The sequence below is a fragment of the Taudactylus pleione genome, unplaced genomic scaffold (assembly GCF_031769625.1).
Source record: "Taudactylus pleione unplaced genomic scaffold, aTauple2 ptg000214l, whole genome shotgun sequence".
Taxonomy (NCBI): Eukaryota; Metazoa; Chordata; class Amphibia; order Anura; family Myobatrachidae; genus Taudactylus; species Taudactylus pleione.
This window is the reverse complement of record NW_028284616.1, coordinates 10,031,920-10,054,332: the sequence shown is the minus strand read 5'-3', so window position 1 is coordinate 10,054,332 and position 22,413 is coordinate 10,031,920. Positions and strand designations below refer to the sequence as shown.

Sequence of the window (22,413 nt, the reverse complement as noted above, 5' to 3'; positions counted from 1 at the left end):
TTAAATGGGCTCAATAGCTTCTATATTGGGGATTTGGGAAGGTGGTGAAGAATAGTATTTAGGTTTTTTTTGCAGAAAATAAGTAGTCCCAGCAAATTTTGGGTACTTGAAAATGGGGGTGAGCATATTTAAAAGTTGCTAAAGTGAATTTTTAAAAAACGTAAAAAAAAAAACTGCCGCAAACACCTGCAATGAAAAAAACACCTGGGGCATACTTGGCGACCCCCCTAGATTGTATTTCGCTAGTTTTTAACTTTGTACCCCCAAATTTTTTTTTCACCCCCAAAATGAAAGTGCTGTTTTTGGGGTCCTCTGAGGTATTTTTCAAAATTTTTTGGACACAGTTTACCTTTGGGGGAACTGTCTGAAGGTTGCAGGGTAGTTTCTCAAATGTTGCACCCCAAAACCCCAATTCTGCACTTTTTTTCGCCACCCATTCCTTGGTGATATTTTTCCGCAGGGTCGAATGCAATATACTTTTCGCACCGGCGAAGTTTTCAAATTGAATACGGTGTAAAAGTAAAAGCAGCGAAAATGACGTCATCCGAGCGAAAACCTTGCAGAAACTGCGTTTTTGCTCCATATAGAATAACCCTATAAGAGCTCGTTCACACATATATGCTAGGCAAATTATAAATAGGCAGGAAAGCAGAAGCGTGCCTTGCAATGCATTTTACTGTAGGCTATTTTACAGCACTTTTAAAAACACTGCAATCCACTGTACTGGCAGCAAATGTCAAATTATTTAGAAATTTAAATGTGGTGTTGACATTTTAGTATGCAATTATGGGTATGAGACCAATCACTTTAACACAGTTTTCTGGTTATAATGGCAAAACAATTAATTATAAGAAGGCTTGCCATGGCCAAAACTTTTGAGAATGACACAAGTATTGGTTTTCACAAAGTTTGCTGCTTCAGTGTTTTTAGACCTTTTTGTCAGATGTTAGTTACTATGGTATGCTGAAGTAAAATTACAAACATTTCATCAGTCAGTATGAGGCACAGAAGTTGATTGCCAGCATGCCAGGGCAAATTGCAGGGGTCTTGAAAAAGAAGCGTCAACACTGCAAATATTGACTCTGCATAAACTTAATGTAATTGTCAATAAAAGCTTTTGACACTTATGAAATGCCTGTAATTTTACTTCAGTATACCACAGTAACAATATAACAAAAAGGTCTAAAAACACTGAAGCAGCAAACTTTGTGAAAACCAATAATTGTGTCATTCTCAAAGCTTTTGGCCATGGCTGTACAAGAGACACACATAATAAGGTATGGAAATTATTATTCAATGCTTGGGATGTAAGGCTTCCCAGATAAGCGAGTTTTCCGTAATATGGATAATATTAAATTACATTTAAATAAAATAATGTGTTTTAACCACAGTGTCCCTGACATTTACCACATTAAACTGTTTGTGTTCCTTCTTATTTTTTTTTTTTTTCTTCCCTAAAAAAGTGAGTTTTCCAGATAACAGATTACATCCAACCACAATACACAACGCAACGCGACTTGCCTGCCGTGAGCGAGCCGCCAGGTCTCTTGCAATGCTGCTAGCATAGGACGTGTTTTTGCCGCAAATGCGTCTAAGAGATGTATTCAATTAGCGTAGAAAACGGCAGTTTTTTGGCAAAAAAAAAAGGCCAAATTTTTGACAAAAAAAAAAAAAAACAGGTGAAAAAAAACCATAGAAAAAAAAGTTTTCTCCATCCCAGACCAGGAGAAAATGCAAAATCCTTATTTTGGCTAAAAATGTGGGGATTTCTATCAAAACCTTTTGGACAACCCCCCTAATGATAAGTTGCGTACTTTGCTGAAAAACGGGTGCGCAAATTTTGGCCGAAATTTTTTTTAAATAATTGAAAATGGTTTTAACGTATTCGGTCCGTTTTTTCAGGGGGCGGTATGGATGCGTCAAGTGTTTTAAACATCGCACGTGGTTGCAGCAGGCAGTATTATAATTGCGTTTTTACGGCACGAAAATATACTTGCACCCATTTAAAACGTACCCCCAATTTACGTGGAACAGTAATTTCCTGGAAAAAAAAAATAGGTTTCTATCTTTTTAAATTATTATTATTTTTTTTTTTTACCCAAAATTTACGCAGCTGTTTTTTTGCCAAAGTACGCAACTTACGCAAGGGTTCTGAAAGAAATCCCCACATTTTTAGCCATAAATATGGATTTTGCATTTTTTTTCTCCTGGTCTGGGATGGAGAAAACTTTTCTATAGTTTTTTTTCGCCTGTTGCCGTTTTCGACTGACTTCTGGCAAAAAATTTGCAGTTTGTTGAAAAAAATTTCAGTTTTCGCCGCTAATTGAATACAGTCCTAAGACGCAATGCAACTAGAATCCATCAGCACACTGTGCTAATTAAGTTGATATGTGACACTTGTATATATGTTTGCATAGTCTGTATATGAAACACAATGGAACTTGGCATCAAAAAAGCTGCGGCTGCTACATTGTAGCACTTAGTATACAGATTCAGAGACTAATGCCAGGTACACATTAGACCAGTGGTCTTCAACCTGTAGCTCGCGAGCTAGCGGTAGCATGCGGTCTTAATTTTGGTAGCTCATCTAGCTGAAGTACTGCAGTGTCAACTAGGAGGAAGTGACCTCTGACGTGTGCTCCCCCGTGGCATCGATGTGATTGCCAGAGCCTCTACAGCAAACACCTGACGCGCTTCTCCATGGTTCCACCCACAGCATCTATGCTACGGCAGAGCAAGTGACTCCCGCCCAGCCGGAAAATCACACAGCAGCCCTGCTTATATCTTTTGCTCCTCTACTGCACGTACCTCCTTTGAGCCAGTATTTAAACAGTGAAATGTGCCTGTACTTACATTTTATTTGCAAACTACAACAATATCACTGTAATAATTAAATGCATTTTTATATGAAATTATTTTTTTTTTCATTAAATTACCTTCAATTGTTTGGTTATTAGCCAGATTTATTTTTTCTACTATTTTAGTAGCTATTCAGCAGGTTTCATTTTTCTAAAATAGCTCACACCCCAATTAAGGTTGGAGACCACTGCAATAGACGATATGTCGTCCGATCCGGCGTATCAGATGACATATCTGGCACTTCTGTCAGTATGTACCCTCTATGTCACTGACGATGTCTGCTCCCGAATGTCGTCAGCAGCATCGCCCGTTGGACCTGCATGCAGGTACGATGGGCAATATAATTGCCGACAAGTGTGTATGCAATTACCGATGCCGGCAACCCGCGGGGTCCTCACAAGGACACGCCCCCTCTTCGGGCGGCTAAGCCCCCTTTTCGGGCGCTTGTGCCAGAGACTCCCAGCCCGCACCCTCAGCGCCCTGCCCTGCCAGTCTAGTGGGAACCATGGACAAGAATAATTATATTTTTTAATGGTGGCCATCAGTATCCGGAGCCCGATGGAGCTATTCAATTGTCGCTTAGTTCGTGCGTGAACAACCCCCGACACTTCAGCTCGCCCGTCCTAACCTGGACTTTAGACTGGTTCAACCATTGTAAGTGGCTAACCCCAGTCTAATTGGGCACAACAAGCGTGATAATTAATTGGCACCCACAAAAAATTGAATTGCAACATTAGGTGCTTATTAAGTACAGCGACTTAAAAAGACAATTGAATCTATAGAGACTGTAACCATTCATATCAGTACCTACACCATTGGAGCTTATAAACATATATAAAAAAGTTATACTTATCAGTTATCAAATATCCAAGGACAACATGTGCTCAGGAAAGAAAACCATAACAAAATCCACCACTTCAGTGAGCCAGTTGCAGTTCAAGACTGCTCTGGCTACACTGACTGACAGTGGCTTCAGATTGGACACACACACACACACACACACACACCCCCCCCCCCCCCTGCTTTTCAGGGAGCCCTACATGACTTCTAGAGACTGTAGCCGATGCAGTCCCTAGAGGCTGGTGTTATGCGCATGTGTGGCACCACCACCGCTTGTGCGCAGGCGTCAGGACCAGCAGCGGCAGAACCCCTCATGCAAGAGGGTAGGAGCTGCTGCCATATAGAACTATACATTCATATAGGCACACCTGTACACACACACACCTCTCTGTACACAGGGGCAAGCTGACACACCTGGGTGAGTTCTACAGGATCTTGTAGATCAGGTTCCTCAACATGATTTCCTCAGGTCTTTTAAACCATTCCCCAACACTTTCCAAAAAAAAAAAGGGAGAAGAAAGTGTGCATGGGGCCTTAACTAAAGTTAATTTTGATTTTTTGATTTTAATTTTTAAAGGACAAGGCATTTGGGGCATTCTACAGTAAAGTTTAAGATTGGCACCACCTGGGAGAGGTGAGGTTTAGGGTGCGGTGAGGGTAGGGTTAGGCACCCCTCAGGGAGAGTTAGGGTTAGGGGGTGAAAGGGGGAGAGGGTTAGAGTTACTATACTTACCTGTCCCTGTCAGAATATAATCATTGGGCTTCCAGCGTCAGTATTTCACCCGATTTCACCCGCCGGGTTATCACACCCAACCCGTGACTGTATACAGGACCACTGAGAACTTCTGCAGGCCCGGGTACTAGGGTGTGTGTCCAAATATGGGAGGCGTGGCCATGCCCCTTCCGAGGGGAACAATGTTTCCCTCAGCAGCTGACCCGGGCCCCTCTAACAGGCCCGAGCAAGCAGTACCTGCTCTCCCGACTGTATGTGTGTACATGTGTATGACATCATGTATGTGTGCGCCAGTACCCATGTTTATGTATGCATGCATACTCGCCAACCTTCACAATTTTGACAATACATTCCTGATTTTTGGTTACTGTCCTACATGTGGGCTGGAAGAAAGATAGGGAGGAACTCTCTCATATGCTGCACATGTGTTGGGGGACAGCCAAGCAAGTGATGTACCCACCGCCAGCATGAAATGAACTTGGGTCATGATCTGTGACCACGCCCATTTTCAGTGCCCATGACGTCACGTAGCGACGCACTGCTGCAACAGGGCAAGGGAAGCAGTGGCGGGCTGCCAGAAGGTGGCAAGTGTGGGGGCTGAAGAAACACCTCCATATGACAATAACATTTCTACGCAAACAGGCATCTTCCAGACAATGTAATCTCTAACATGAATACCCAGGAAGGAAAAGTTCCTTCAGAGGTTCCCCATTGCAGAGAAACCACAAATAGGTAAGGAAGACTTTCAAACGACTGGCCTGTACAGATGTGTCCACATCCTCCGTGGGCTACACAGCGCATGAGGGCAGTGTGACTTGGAACGCTTAGCGTCTTTTTGTGCAACTTCGTACCACAGCTGTAAAGCCGCGTATCCACTAATAGATATTAATGAGCGATTGTACAATTAGGACATCGTAATCGTGCAATTGCTCATTAATTGTGCTTGAATCGGGCATAAAAATGTCGAAAACGACCAGCGATGCGCGCTCCCACTGGCCGTTTTCGACATTAATCATCGCCTGAACATGCTGGTCAATCTGCCGATAACGAGAGATTGGCCATGTTCAGGGATGAAGGAGGGTGCCTACACTGAACGACTAATCGCAGTGTAGGCACTGCAGGGGATGGGAACGATGGTACGTTTACGATGCCATAATCGTACTGTCGTTACCTCATCTGCTAGTGGATGTGTGCCTTAACACTGTAATGTAGCATTTCGCATGCATATACCCGCAGATGCACACAGAAGGCATGCTGCATATCATTTTAAGCAGCAAAAGCTATTTGCATCAAAGTGCGAATAAGACGCATTTGAAGGTTAAAAAAAATAAACAGCAAAAACACCACGCACTAAAAGATGCTCAGCGTTACCGAGTCACGCCACGGCATAGTGCGACTAGAAGAGCTGTTTAACATGCAAGGAGGCTAGATGTATGAGGACACATCTGTACCTGCCAGGGACCTGGGTATGGAGGTCCCTAACAAAAAAAAAAAAAAAAAAAGTGTAGCTGGCCCCATGATTTATGTTGCCTGCCCTGCAAGTACATCTGCAATATTTTTTATGAGCACCTTAAACTACAGGGGCATTTCGGAAGCAGTATTCCTATATCCACATTCCAGATACTGAGACATCAAGAGTTACAGGTCATTAGTAGAAAATAGTAATAATATAAAAATATAACTCCTTGGGCGCTATTCAATTGTTTTAGCCCCCTTCAAGCCCGCCAGAGCTATTCAATTGTTGGTCTTGTCGGGCTCGGTCATCTGCCGGCGCTTCAGCTCGCCCCCCCCGGGCGCCCACACGGCACTATTTGCGATCGTGTCCAGCACTTTGGTCGGGTGTAGTAGTTTTTCGCAAACCCGACCTCTTTGGGCACAATCGAGGCGAAGATCGGCATCAATTGAATAGCACCCCACAATCTCCTATCAATTTAGATGGGAGATCGGGCGTGCTAAAACAATTGAATACCGACCCTTGTCATTTAGGATAAAAAATAGTTTAAATTTTTTAGTACAGTTGATGAGAACCTATTAAGGCTTTATTTGAAAAAATAAGTATAAGACCCTTTAATAAAGTTGTTAATCAACGCAGAGGGATAATACAACCCAAAAATGTGTCTGTAACAACTTCTAGTGAGTGATTTTTTTTCAAGGTTTGACAGTCTAGCATTTGAATCAGAATAAACATACAGAATATATCATTCATAGGGAAGGGAAAACAATTGAGAAATTCAGGTACCAATCAATCAATGAAGTCTAAAAGCTTGCAGAATGATTTCAGCAGGCCATGGCATCTGTTAAACAACATATATCACTTAGAAAAGTAAAGCTGGGTACACACGTAAAGATTTTCTGTCCAACCATCCAAATAGTTGATTGGTTGGAATGAAAATCTGGTAAAGTATGAAAGCAAATGACAATCAGCAATTTACTCCCAAACACCGGAAAATGGACAAAAACTATTGTTAGAACAAATTGTTTAGATCAAACATTTAACAAACTTGTGTGACGACCATTTTCATCTGTTTTCTGGCATTTAGGAGCAAATTGCTGATCATCAGTTACTCCCATACGTTACCAGATTTTCATTCCAGCCAGTCAAGTAGTTGGCTGGTTGGACAGAAAATCTTTACGTGTGTACCCAGCTTTAGACTCAAACAGTAATTTTTGGAATCTCGGAGGTTACACTTTATAAATTGAATATTTGATTGTACATCAGTGAGCTAGAGTGTGTGTGTACAATCCTGAATGTAAGAAGCAGTCAAACAACCCTCATTGTACATACACAAGCATTACCATTTGCTGTCCACATAGATAGTGCAAAACTGCCAGTGATCTTAAGCCTATACCACACAGGGATAGTAAAGCGGTTTGCACCTTGCTGATATTCCCCATCCCCCAATGTAATGAGAAGCTGGATAGTAAATATCACACCCAACAGCAGAGATCTGATCTATGGTGTGAAGTGTACACTTTTATGAATTTATAAAAGAAATTAAACTGCTTCCCTGACGCCACTTTATGCTAAACGTAACAAAACAAAAAGAATGTCACTAAAAATTTCATGATCATGACAAAGTGCTAAGTGACTGAGAATATCTGCTTTATTTATATACCAGCTATGGTACACTTACTTTTTCTTTTAGATACATAACAGTGAAATATCTGGGTATACCAGTGAAACTTTTATTAAAGTAGAGTAATAATAAACTCTCCTAAGAGCAAACATTTTCACTTAGACAAATGCAATGTTTAATACAAGCTCTACGTACAATACAAAGTTACTGAGATTTCTAATTATATAACACAATGCAGGACACCAATAATAAAAGTGTACTGGACTAAAAAGACAGACATGGTTATCTAGTTATGCAAAGAGGCAGGTACACAAGCGTGTAAGTCCTGGGGCAGCGGGGAGTGCTAGTGTTGGGGAAGGGAGGAGGGGGGGGGGGGGGACGAGTAATGGTTGGTAGGGAAAGGGGCAGAAGCTGCACCATGGACACAGAAAATACAACAAAGGCACCGGAGGGAGAAGAACAAAGAGCACTCCACCGGGGATAACACGGAGCTGGCGGCAGCAGCGGGCACAGGCAGGGAGGAGCGTGATATAACCGGGGCGCAATACAAAGGGGGGATTTAGGTGAAATAGAGGGGAGACTTTTGGGGCGCAGACAGCACCAACAACAAAGAGTACGAGGCAGGACGTGAGCGACAGAGGGATGGGCACTGCTGCACACCCAGCTATGGGAGAGGGCAAAGGTGGGAGCTGTGGGCACAGGAGTTGGCCAGGTGGGGGGGAGGGTAACCTGGCAGCAGTTTTAGGCTACTCGGAAAAAGTGAAATTGCACCGGGCACGTACTACTCACCGACACACACGCACAGCACGTCCAGCAGCACATACGCGTTCCTCCGGCCGGGCAACATCCTCCCCCAGCCCGCTCCGGTCCGAGCTCCGGGACCAGACTGAGGAAGACGCTCCGCCCACCATGGCTCTATGGGAGCCGCCCATTACCTGACGTAGGGCGACACCACGCCCGCTTCCCAGCATTATCCCTCCTAGTCCTCCAGTCCAGTTCCCACACAGGCACATATACAGTACACCTACAGTGAGTGCCTGCTGCACCTTCCTTCCTCATATGCTGTTGCCGCCATGCAGGTTAGCACTATAGGTTATATTATGCCGGCTATAATAAATAAAATATAATTATAACAATGGAACTATCAGGTGAAATAAAGAATAAAAAAGGCGTTGGTGGATTTATTACCTTCAAAATTAAGGGAGTCCTCCCTACATACACAGTGCAGCTTTTACATTGACTATTAAAGTACAGTGCTCTGTGAGCCGGTTTAGCATAGTTCTGTAGGACAGTGGTTCCTAAACAGGTTGCACATTGCAGGCTGCCATTGGATGGAGGTCTAGTACCAAGTAGAGAGTGATATTTATCAAACCTTTGCAGAGAGATAAAGTACCAACCAATCAGTTTCTGTCATTTTCAAACACAAGGCCTGATTCAGAGCTGTACATAACCTCTCCGATTGATGGAAGTGTGCGTACGCGCAAGACCAGTTCTCCGCATGTGCAGAACCCTCTAACATGACCCATTCCATTAGGTACAAAAGCTCTGCTCCTGGACTTCCCATCTAATTTATGATTGCTGACTCTATGGTGAAACACCTGTCTTATCAATTACCTAGTTCAACTCAGGTGACCGCAATCATATATTAGGTGGGAAGTCCAGCCAGGAGCAGAGCATTTTATTCCTAATGGAATGGGTCATGTTGGAGGGTAGGCTCACAGTCCCCTCTTAGCCTCAGCATGATTGACATGCTGCAGCGTTTGGAGGGCGGACACAAGAACCGTTATCCAAACGGGGGCTGGATGCCCCCGTTTTGGGGGCGTGCCGAGCTCAGGGTCTGCGTCATCTGATGCAGATTTCCTGTACTCAGCTGTCCAGTTCAGCTTACACAGCCCGGCCAAAGCAGCAAACCGATGGCCACAATAGTGATCTGAGGTAGTGTCTATGGACGCTGCACTCAGATTTCAAATGCATGCAGGAGGTTTCTATTTCCTACAGACATCTCTTGCTGCATTTAACTGCATCCCTACGGCTGTACAATAATGTCCATCTCTGAATCAGGCCCACAGCCTGTAAAATGTGGTACTTTATCTCTCTCTAAAGATTTCAAAAACCTCCCCCCAAATTATTTATGGTCAGTGTGATAGGCAAAACCAGTGCTGGTGGGTTTGCCTATCACACTGACCATAAATTATCATGCTTACCATGCTATTCCTTTAAACCAGGACACATATGAACTACACAGGTTTTGTAGCTAATTAAAACCAGGTAAAAAGGCTTGAAGTCAGCCAGCCGCAGAACCTGTGTAATTCGTGAGTGTCCCGATTTAAAGGGATAGTATGGTAAGCCGAGTTATAGTGATCTATATTCCACTCTCCCGTCTCCTTTATGCCATGTTCTGCAGTACAGTATAAGACAGAATAAGAGGATGACACACCGAGAGAGGAGGAGAAGAAAGGACAGAGGGCCTGAGCTGGACACAAAGGGGGTATCAATTTGGAGCGAAAAATCCGGACTTTTCGCTCCACATTGGAGGTTTGGCAGGGGATAAAGTATCACGCGCGTGCCCGCTTATCCCCGTATTCAATTCCAGAAGCTGCGGAATCGGGACCCGGCAGAAAGGTAAGTATGGAAAACTTAGAGATAATAGAAATGTTTTTTTATTTACACAAAATCTCCGTATATATATATTACACAAAATAATCATATGCATAAAATTTATAACAATCAGTAGTACAGACAGCAATTCAATTACAAATGCCATGCTGATATGAGTTGATAAATACCCTTAATTTACAGCTATAAAAAATAGCACCAGCTGTGCCCTGTTTGCAAACAGTAATAATTGTATTCAATGGTTAAAAATCAGAAACAAAGTTGCATATGCTTTATCGATACTTATTTAAAACCTCTATGCAATCCTGTCTATACCTTCTAAAATCCTGCCTATACCTTCTAAAATTGTTGCTATTTAGCGTAATGAGTCACACAGAAAATAAATGCTTTCAGACTTTGAGTGTGGTTCCAAAGCACAAAAAGTTATTATTCAATATAAAAACAGATAGTTAAACGCTGTGATCTAAAGACAATTAGCGCAAATAAATCATACAGACCCAAGGTACCGTTGTTATATACGCACGCGCTCTGGGACCAGATACCAGCATCAGCAATAAAAACCTCCGTCATCAGCACAGCAAGAAGACTCTCGACTGGGGTCAGAGAGCGCACATATATACACCTACAGGGATAGGCAATACAATAGAACGGATTGGCATGATTCCATTGGTTCTTCTTAAAGGTGCTTTATTTACAGGATAGTTCATAGGTCAATTCAAATGGACACAAGTCAGCCTCCAACAGCCCTTTGTATCCTTTTTCCGCTGCATGCTAATCTAAGCTGGTAACATTACAAAGTACATTTTAATGTTCTAACTCTCTATAGTCCATAGTTTGCAGGCACATGTTGCGATCTTCTCACCGATGATACTGGAAATCTGTTGAGACACAGTGGATCAGTACAACACCAAACACGGGCTGCTTACCATGTACTAAACCTTAAATATCAAATAACCTTTATTTCACAACATTAATAATTACTGAATAAACCTTGAGTATTACACTTTAATACTAGGGAACCTTTTATGCAAGTGTGCAGTGTGTAAGTATTGGCAAAAGACGCTAGTTAGCACTGTGCGACTATGTGTTTTATGGAGTACACCATGGTACGTGTTTTGCAGGCTTAATCAGTTTATATGTTTTAGTGACTGTATTTATGTGGAGAGGACTTTTAACTTCTTCCTATTGCGTGGGTATCGCACAACGCTATATAATAGCATCACCGTATGTACTTATAATGGGCGAGATTCACTAAAATGGCGCTAGGAAGACAGTAGCAAAATGGCGTCTCATTGCCATTTACAAAATGGCGTCGAGCAGATTTAATTTCAAACCGATCTTGTCTCAGCCAATTATCTGGATTCGACAGTCCACCCTTTGATAGCAAACAACATGCTATCATACTCGGACTTTAAAATTAATTTAGGCTTACATTATGACATATTATTTAATGTTAATTTATGGGATGGCCCAAGGTGGTTCTTAATCCATCGATAATGTGTCTCTAGGAGGGGACATAAAACTACCCCTATACACACACTGTGGATCTTGGGAGATCATGGGAAAGATGTGGGGATGCACCGATCCTATAAAGGAAGTTTTGAGGGGGAATAGGAACCTACATTATTTAAAATAACATTTTAATAACACATTTTATGCATGTCTAAATATTATACATTATATGATGGTATTTCCTAGTTCAGGGTTGTAATGCAGTCCTACATTTACCTCAGTATTCATATTGTTACCACTGACCACCATCATAATTTAATTCCTTTGATTCACCTTATCTTTACATGTTCCACATTTCAACACAGTAGGAACACACCTGACACATAAGCCAATTACTATGATGACAACCAGTATGAAGATCAGGAGTTTACCTCTACTCGCAATCATTTCCTGGACCCACTCTCCTAGACCTGAGAACCATTTCACTGGGTTCAACCATGAAACCCATTCCTTTACCTTCTCCTCTACTTCAGCCACTGAAGCATTATGGTTCTTCCGAAATTCCCATTTCAACTGCAGAATTTCATCCATCTTCTGGTCTATTACCTTCTTGGGATCGCTGGTATCGTTTGTAATGTAAGTGCAACACTTTACTCCAAATTGGGTGGCCAAAGTTACGCAATACCCTCCAATGACAGCTGTTAAATAATTTAAGACTAGACGGTGTTGCACCAATTCCTTCTTGTATGTTTGCAATTCCCTACCTGTATACCTGAATGTGTCATCATACATCTCGGTGATATTATCTATTAATTTAGCGAGATCTTGGATATATCTAAAATTTAGTGTACCCCGAGCGATCCTGGTGGGATCCAATGCTACCAAAACTTGAAAGCCAGTTGTCTCACTAATTAACTGAGTGGCTTTATGCACATCACCAGGTATCATATTTCTTTTGTCTCTGTGTTCCTACTGTGTGTGAAGATATGGTGATGGTGCGTCTTTATGAATACCAAGCATTTCACCATGTGTAAGGGTCATAACTTCTGGAATTACTCTTCCCAAATAACACAAACCTTCGGAACTCGGAGAGAGCCACTTATACGCTTTCCTTCCACATATAAAATATACATCATCGGGGAGAACATAAGGAATAGTAAACATCATTATCGTCGTACACATCTCCCTGGCAAGTGATCCTACTTCAGGCTCTCCCATTTGACTCATGCAAGTTTCTCATTGTAATATCTTGACACAATACCCTTCTGGTACCCTACCAATCATTTCTTTGGTGGAACTCAGTGTATGTTTATGCCGAAAGTGTCTTCCACTCAACCTAATTGTGCATAACAGTTCATAATTCATAGGCTCACGATCAGCTCTTAGTGAGAAGGTCATCGTCTGATTATTCCCAGTCACCTCCCAACTTCCTGGTTCATTGGAGTTGGTAATGTTTAAACATAAAAGTGATTTATCTACTTGGTACTGGTGGAGTTTAAAATGGGGTGGTTTGGTATTAAGAAATTTTCCATCTAGTGCATGCCCTCTCTGTGATTCTAAAATTTCAGAGACATTTAATGGGAATGGCACTAATCCTACATTATGCTGTCCTTGGGGAACGTGAGAGCACACCCAACAGTCGGTTTGTTTCAAAATTTTGCCCACCATGGTGTGATAATCCTCTAAAGGATACCCACCCCAATACTGGTTATACTTAGGTTGACACTGTTGGATGCATTTCTAGTTGACTACGGACCCACAGAACTCACATACAATAATCCTCAGACGATAGGCCTTCACACTGTCTCCGAGTATCCAAAGTAGCAGATCTCTTAACAATTACAGTACTAAGATTGGTCAGACACTCCCCTAATTGGCATAGCACTCCTCCTCTCGACTCCACTCCATCAATACTGCCATTAGCTCCCATCTCCTCTATCGTATCGGTCCCCCGTCACAGAAACCAGAAATCCCCGAACAAACCAGGATGATGGAAACTCTGGAAGAGAATACAAAAATGAAAACAGCAGACCAGTCCATTGCCATAGCAAGGACCTGCACATTTCTTTAGTTCAGATATCTCACTGCAACCTTTTAACTCTCCCGGAACAAGCTCGCGATCGACAGGTCCACGTTATCTGCCTCGTCTCCGCCTTGTTTCTCCACCGGTTGGTTGACCTTCTTGCAGTGAGTGGAATGGACCCAGGTATCTCTCTCAGCCACCTTCAAAAATGTGGTACTCGTCAGCAACACCTGATACGGACCTTCCCAACGATCAGTCAAACAACCTGAACGCAAGAAAATTCTGATCATAACATATTCTCCAGGTTCAACATCATGACAGTTTGTTTCAGGCATATCATGGGACAACAATTTCAGTTTCTACTGTTGCTGTTTTAACTGTTTACTCATTGTTATAAGATACTTTACAGTTACCTCGTTGTTACCTTTCAAGTCTTTCTGTGGACTTACAATCATATGAGGTTGTCTACCAAACAGTATTTCAAAGGGGGACAGATTTAGAGGGGGTCTAGGAGTGGTCCTTATGCTATGTAGGACCAACGGTAATGCTTCTGGCCATCCTAGTCCAGTCTCTGCCATGATCTTACTTAATTTATTTTTAATAGTCCCGTTCATCCTCTCCACCTTGGCACTGGCTTGCGGTTAGTAGGGGGTATGAAGTCGACTATTAATACCCATCAGTTTACACATATTTTGAAAAACATCACCTGTGAAATGAGTACCCCTATCACTCTCGATAATTTTAGGGATATCGTGTCTGCACACAAATTTCGGAACAATTTTCTTGGCAGTAAATGCAGCAGTATTAGTGGCAGCTGGGTATGCCGCAAACCCAATTGGAAAACACGTCAGTGCACACCAATACATACTTGAGGTTCCTGCAGGGTGGTAATTGGATGAAATCAATTTGTATTACCTGGAAAGGACCATCAGTCGGAGGAATGTGGGATGGTTCGGTAGGGATCGTTTTCCCAATGTTTTTCCTCAAGCAGGTCAGACAGGACATTGCTCTCTTCTCCGCTTGAGAAGAAAAACACGGTGCGCACCAGTATGCTCTCACCAATTTACACATACCTTGCTTTCCCAAATGAGTCAGACCGTGCGCTACCTCAGCCAGGCTTGGGTAATATGCCTTGGGAGCCACTGGCTTACCTTGTCCGTCTCTCCCAGAGTCCAGAGGACTCTTGCCCACATCCCTTGGACTTCCAGACTGACTTTTCCTGGATAGAACCCAAATTTTGCATCTCAATTAATTTCAGCATATCAGTTGTTTGAAAAGTCATGATTTGTTCAGTTGGTACATTCATTTTTAACCCTGCTGCCCATTTTGCAGCTTCGTCTGCCCTGTTGTTACCCAGTGACACCGGATCATCCTCACATGTATGGGCTTTACACATACTTACTGCCACTGCCTTTGGCAATTGAATTGCTGTTAGTAGTCCTTTTATATGTTTGGAATGTGCAATTGGTGTGCCTGCTGCTGTCATAAACTTTCTCAGATGCCATAGGGCACCAAAATCGTGTACTACCCCGAAGGCGTACATAGAGTCAGTGTAGATATTAGCAGATTTACTTTCCGCTAATTCACACGCTCTCTTTAGTGCCACCAGTTCCCCCACTTGGGCCGAGTGTGGTGGGCCTAAAGGTTCGGCTTCTATAACGTCCTCGTCACTTACCACAGCATAACCTGTACATAACTCTCCAGTGTCAGTTTGTCTATGACAACTCCATCAGTGTAAAATGTCACATCTACATTTTTTAAAGGTGTATCCCGTATGACGGGTCTTGCAGTAAAGGTTTGATTCAGATATTCCATACAATCATGTGCATCAATATACCTGCAGAACTCACCTTTCGCCAGCGACTTACCTCTCTCCACCCTTTGTGCATCATGTTGCACATATGGTAAATACGTAGCTGGGTTTAACGTACTGCACCTTTTGATGGTGATATTTGCAGGTGCTATTAAGGCCAGATCCCATTTTGTGAACCTAGCTGAGGAGACATGTCTGGTTTGGGCAGAGTTTAGCAAAGCAGATACAGCATGGGGAGTATAGACAATCATATCATGGCCTAATACCACATCCTCACTCTTACTGACCAATAGAGCAGATCAAGTGATCTTACCATAGTGTCCAATTGTGCACTGTAGTATGCTTCGGGGCTACTGGCATCACCATGTTTTTGTGTGAGGACACCTGCTGCACAACCATCAGCTTCTGTACAATACAAATCAAAAGGTTTTTCATAATCAGGTATTCCCAATACAGGTGCTTTTGTCAGACTATCCTTAAGATTAAATCCTGCTCTGATTCCTCTGTGTGTATGACATGATCGGGCTTTGAGGAAGAGACTAAGGCCCTCATTCAGAGGCGGTCGGAGGATGCAAGCGGTCGCTCAGAAACTGGGCGGCCGCTTGCATCCTGGCCGGCCACCTCTGTTTCGGTCGTTAGGCTGTGGGTTTACACCCAGAGCTCTAATGACCGCTAGAGTGATGGTCGCGATGGTCATAGACCATCACGACCATCGGGGCTTACGACGAGACCCTAGGGTAGGGTCTCACTTGTCGTAAGCCCTGGAGAGCTTCTGGCTCTGTCAGAGCTGGAAGCTCCCCACTGACATCACTAGTGATGTCAGTGGGGCCTCTCCCAAACGGCAGGCATTCCCATGGAAACGCCTCCGTTTGGGCTGCCACCCCCCCGGCCCGCCTTCCAAACGGGGCGAGCTGTCAATCAACATCGACAGCTCACCCCCTTTGGAAAGAGACCCGCTACGACCGGCGCTGTCGGTCGTAGCGGGTCTCACGCATGCGCACGAAGGAACTGGCTCCCTCATGCGCATGCGCACTGGACAAACATCGAGGCGGCCGTGCGGTCGTAGACCATACGGCCGCCTCTGAATGAAGCCCTAAGTCATGTAATGGCAAGGCCAAAATAGAAAAACCTGGGATCCACATTCTGCAGTATCCACACATTCCCAAGAATGTACAAATTTTCTTTTGGTGCGGCAGTGTCATGTTCTGTATGGCCTGGATTCTGTCATTTGTGAGATGTTGTAACCCCTGGGTTAGGAAGTGTCCCAAATATTTAACCTTGGACTGGCATGGCTGTAGTTTGTCCTTAGCAACCTTGTGTCCTGTTTGTGAGAGATGAAGTAATAACAGTCTAGTACCATTTAAACATGACATAAATGAATCAGAACATAACAATAAATCATCCACATATTGTATTAGAACAGATATATTGACAGGTTGGAAAGATTGTAAACAGTAGTGTAAGGCCTGGGAGAAGATACTGGGGCTGTCTATGAAACCCTTGGGCAATCGTGTCCATGTGTATTGTAAAGGCAAATAGGTACTGACAGTCAGGATGAAGAGGTATAGAGAAGAAAGCAGAACAGAGGTCAATGACAGTGAAATGGGTTGCATTTGGTGGGATCTGCATAAGAATGACAGCTGTTTTTGGCACTACGGGAAATTAGCTCTCTACTACCTTATTAACACCTCTAAGGTCTTATACCAGCCTATAACCCCTCCCACCACTCTTCTTTACAGGAAAGATGGGACTGTTGGCTACACTTGCTGTACGAACTAATATTCCCTGCTGTAACAATCGCTCAATTATGGGATAAACCCCTAACTCTACCTCCTGTTTTAATGGGTACTGGGGAATTTTTGGAGCTTGCCTACTACTTTTAAGGCTTACCATTATTGGAGCTATGTTTGTCATTAATCCAGTGTCCTGTCCATTCTTTGTTCCAAAGTGAATCTGGGATTTGGAATAACATTTGATCTACCTGAGATGGATTTTTACCTGAACCGGTAGAGTGATACATTATCCTTTGGGGAGTGTCCAACATATCCCTCACCTCGTGCGCAACTCTCTCTGGGATATCTAGAAATATACCATCAGGGGTACAATATATGACACATCTCATTTTACATAGCAAATCCCTTCCCAGTAGGTTAGTAGGAGCCGCTGCTGCCAGGATTAAAGAATGCCTGGTATGCAATGGCCCGATAGTGACCTCTGTGGATTTTGTTAAAGGATAATGTTGCACTTTACCCGTTACACCCATTTCTGGTACCGTCTCGCTGGTAACCTGTAAGTTAGCAGGAGATTTTTTCACTGATCTGGTCGCCCCTGGGTCTACAAGAAAAGGATATTTAGTACCAGCTACATCAACCATCATTACCGGTTCTTCCCTAGTACTTCCCATTAACCTGACTATCTGTAGACTACAGGTATGACCTGACCCCTAGCATTGACTCTCACTCTCCAATACAGCATTTACGGCCACAATTGGAGCTGGTGACTGTTGTGGGTTTCCTGTACTCTGTGTATATCCCTTATGGGGATATACAGGTACTCCCTGATTAGGGGGTCCCACCTTCTTCACCTTACAGTTCTTACTTACATGTCCCACTTGGTTGCAGTTAAAGCACCTTCATGAGTGGGGTGGGTGAAAAGATTGCTGTGTGGGTTGAGCAGAAGGGAAAGATGGTGGGTTTGATAAGGATCTTGAGGGAAATACGGTGGTTGTGGATAGTATGGGTTTTGTGGCTGTGTGTGATAAGTGGGGTAGGGCTGTGTTTATGGTGGTACAGGATTGGTGAGAATGTGTAGTTGTACAGGTGCAGGTGTGTCTATTGGCTGTGATGTCACAGTCATTCCTTCTAGAGCTTGAATACTAACAGCCATTAGCTTCTCGCTCTGGGTCTCTCTCTTTTTAACAATGTTCTTATCATGTTCAATAGCGGATTCTATGAGGTTGTATAAAGTGACTCCCCTCCAGCCAGGTAGTGAGGTCTGAACTCGGGTCTTTAGGTTCTCTTTTAGACCATCCATAAGTACAGTGATGATCATTCCCCTGTGATGAGTGCTATCTTTAATATCCTCTAACCCAGTGTACTGAGTGATAGCCTGCAGAGCTCGGTTACAATAATCCTCTGCAGGTTCACTCTTTTTGTTTTATGGTAAAAATTTTGCTCCAGTTAACTACTACTGGAAAATATACACCCAATTGAGTTATAATGCGGGTAAAGTTACCTTGGTTAATTTTGTCTGTTAAGTGAACATCTCCATCCAATATGCAATCCGTGATAAACTTTTTCACGTCGGTATTGCGTGGAAGACAAGCCCTTAACACCACTCGACAATCTTTATTGGTTGGCTCGTGAGCACTACCCAAATTCTTTAAAAATCTTTGGCATTTGGCTAATTCCTTTTTTGGGTCAGGGAAATCATTCATTATGGAATTTAGCTCCGCTCTTGTCCAAGGACAATGCATTGCTACTTCCCTTGTGGGCAACACACCATTCGCATCTGCATTCCCATTCGGAACAGTTATTGTCCTAATGGGATGCAGACCGGCCGCACTGCTACTTTTGACCTTGTTACCTGGCTGGGGATTCAGGACCTGATTCAGACCCACTCGCGAGCGCTGGAAAGCGGGTCGATGTTGGGGCAGTGCGCATGCGCACGACGGACCCGGCTCCGTCGTGCGCATTCGCGAGACCCGGATGGCGATGGGCAAGCCGTCGCTATGGGTCTCGCTACAAAGGGGGCGTGCTGTCGATGGTGAGTGACGGCACGCCCACCTTGGGAATGCCTAACATCTGGGGCCGGCCCCACTGACATCACAAGGGACTCATCGTAAGCCCGATGGTCTTGACCATCGCGACCATCTTTTTGGCCGCTCGCTATAACTGTGGGTGGTCACCCACAGCTATGCGAGCAGCCAGGAGGCCACTCTAATAAAGAGAAGGAGGGCACTGATTCAGAGCGAGCGCTCTGAAAGAGCGTCCGGCTCTGAATCAGGCCCTCAGTCTATTACTGATACGTATATGGTTACCAACTTCATGTATGGGTGCAGGGGATGTTAACACTTCCTGTGCTGTCACTGATGAAGATGGGGCCACCATTTGTGCTTGTTGTGATGGAGCATCTAACATGTGTACAGCATGGGAAATGGCAGACATAACAATAGGCTCATCATCCGCATCATAAACATTTTCTTTGTGATTGTTTAAGAGAAGGTACAAGTTACTTTTTTTCAACAACTGTACCTGCACCCCCATCCACATAGGGCAGTGGTGGTGCGCGTGAACCACTGATAATACCTTCTGCAACGCTACCTTGCTGCACGTACGTCCCATTTCGTGGCACGCACGCACCGCAGTTTAGCGCTGCGGGTGCGCTCTCCTGTAACGTGCTCGTGACACTAATTTGATTCGCGTGCACACCTTTAAGCCACGCATCCCCCTCATGCTGCTATAACTTTAAACACTCCTTATATTTTACCTTTTTCATTCGAGAACGCACCATACAGATACTATCTCGGACATTGTTCAATACCTCCTTACCAAAGCTACCAATTCTGGGAAAAGGTCTAACACTCTTCATCGTCATTTTAACCCATACATCACAGTACCTAGTTGCATAAGCACCGTACTTAGTATGCATAATATGCCGTGCCGATCCAAGCGGCTCTTCCAACAGCAGCACATCATCTAACATCTCTACCGTTTGCTTGGCCCCTATTCTGGGAGAACACTAAGCTTTCCAATAAAGATTTATACTGGTGAAAGACAGTCAAGATACTTTCACTTACCTGAGGACGATATTAACAGGATGCGCCCACACACCTATGGAAGAATAGTCTAGATGCCTCCACTCACCTATGGAAGTGTGTAGATGCCTCCACTCACCTGTTCCCTTTTTGACTACCTTTCAACTGCTAGCATGTAGGCATTCCAATAACACCTACCCTTTTCAGTGATTTTGTCCACCCTCTACAGAGTTCACAATCACAATTTAGCCAAAACTGTGTGGTTCAATTACAATGCTCAAATAACCCTAACTGATCACTGAATACTGTAATCACACTGAGAGCCGAACCTACAACAAAGACAACAAATACACCTGCTTTATGTGTTAGAACGGTATCTTCTACCGAGCTACTAGGTCGACCCTTGCACCTAGTCCTTAAGGGTCCTATGATACCCTTAACTAGGGAACAGTTGTCCCTATCAACAAACACTCACTGATACACACCCTTTTCCTGCGCAGAAAAATACATGTTTTCCCAGACTATGGCAACACTGATCAAGATGCTTACAACAATGCTATCTATCAATGCGCTCTCAATGGCTTTGCTCAAAACACGTGGCAGCACTACCGGAAGTATGCATACGCTATTGTGCGACTAGTCGCATACACAATAATGCGACCACTACACAAAATGTATTATGACTTTTACGCTATAGTGCGACTGGTCGCATACACAATAATGCGACTTCCTCTTCTTAACACACAAAAAACTATAGATGAAGAAAAACAAACATTTTCCTCCCTCGTCTCTGGATTCTTAATCAGCACTCCTAAAGCCACAATAACAGCTAGCGAACTCTCAGCAACAAAGTGGTAGCAGATTTTGAAGGCACAATGCGTTCTCCTGCTATTTCCTCCACCCTTTTACTGAGAGATCGCTACCGAGTGTTACCTAGTAACCGGTAGCGTGACCTCACACTGCGAGCCCCCAACTATTGATACTTATTTAAAACCTCTATGCAATCCTGTCTATACCTTCTAAAATCCTGCCTATACCTTCTAAAATTGTTGCTATTTAGCGTAATGAGTTGCACAGTAAATAAATGCTTTCAGACTTTGAGTGTGGTTCCAAAGCATAAAAAATTATTATTCAATATAAAAACAGATAGTTAAACGCTGTGATCTAAAGAAAGTTATCGCAAATAAATCATACAGACCCAAGGTACAGTTGTTACATACGCATGCGTTCTGGGCCCAGATTCCTGCATCAGCAATATTATTATTATTATTAACAGTTTCTTATATAGTGCAGCATATTCCGTTGCGCTTTACAATTGGAACATTAACAGAACAAAACTGGGTAGTAACAAACAGATATATAGGTAGGAAGGCCCTGCTCGCAAGCTTACAATCTATAGGGAAATAGGCATTGATACACAAGGATAGGTGCTATATATTGCATTTTGGTCCAGCCAGAATGCAGTTTCTTGGTTGGCTGCATGATCCAGTCACACAGGAATATTGACCAAATGTCATGAGGATGTGAGAGAAAGACGATGTGTGAGATTGTGTGTGGAATGTAAAAGGGGATGTAATTAGATATGGAAGCTATGAAGGTTATGTGGGAGGTTCTGGAATCTGATAAGCTTGCCTGAAGAGGTGAGTTTTCAGGGAACGCTTGAAGGATTGGAGACTAGAGGAAAGTCTTATTGTGCGAGGTAGGTTATTCCATAGAGTGGGTGCAGCGTGAAGAAAGTCCTGTAACCGTGAATGGGAGCAAGTAATGCATGGGGATGAGAGACGCAGATCTTGTGCTGAGCGGAGAGGTCGGGTTGGGAGATATTTTGAGATGAGTGAAGAGATGTATGTTGGTGTGGTTTGGTTAATAGCCTTATGTGTAAGTGAAAGTATTTTGTATTGAATACGGTAGAAAACCGGCAACCAATGGAGAGACTGACAGAGCAGGGCAGCAGAAGAAGAACGTTTCGCAAGGAAGATAAGCCATGCAGCTGCATTCATAATGGATTGTAATGGTGATAGCCTGTTTTTGGGAAGACCAGTAAGGAGTCTATTGCAATAGTCAATGCGGGAAATAATAAGTGCATGGATTAGAGTTTTTGCAGTGTCTTGTGTGAGATATGGTCGAATTTTGGATATGTTTTTTAAATGTATGTAACATGATTTTGAGACAGATTGAATATGGGGAACAAAGGACAGTTCAGAGTCAAGGATGACACCAAGGCAGCGAGCTTGTGGGGCGGGG

At 43.4% G+C, this 22,413-nt stretch overlaps 1 protein-coding gene across 1 annotated transcript in view; it reads right to left on the bottom strand.

Moving 5' to 3' along the window:
• PLPP2 (phospholipid phosphatase 2) overlaps nt 1–8,420 on the bottom strand; it is a 33,112-nt gene extending 24,692 nt beyond the window's left edge. Inside the window, exon 1 of the mRNA XM_088478441.1 lies at nt 8,299–8,420. Coding sequence (XP_088334567.1) covers nt 8,299–8,356 — 58 coding nt within the window. The 5' untranslated portion in view covers nt 8,357–8,420. The remainder of the gene's footprint in view (nt 1–8,298) is intronic.
• Nucleotides 8,421–22,413: the final 13,993 nt, after the last annotated feature.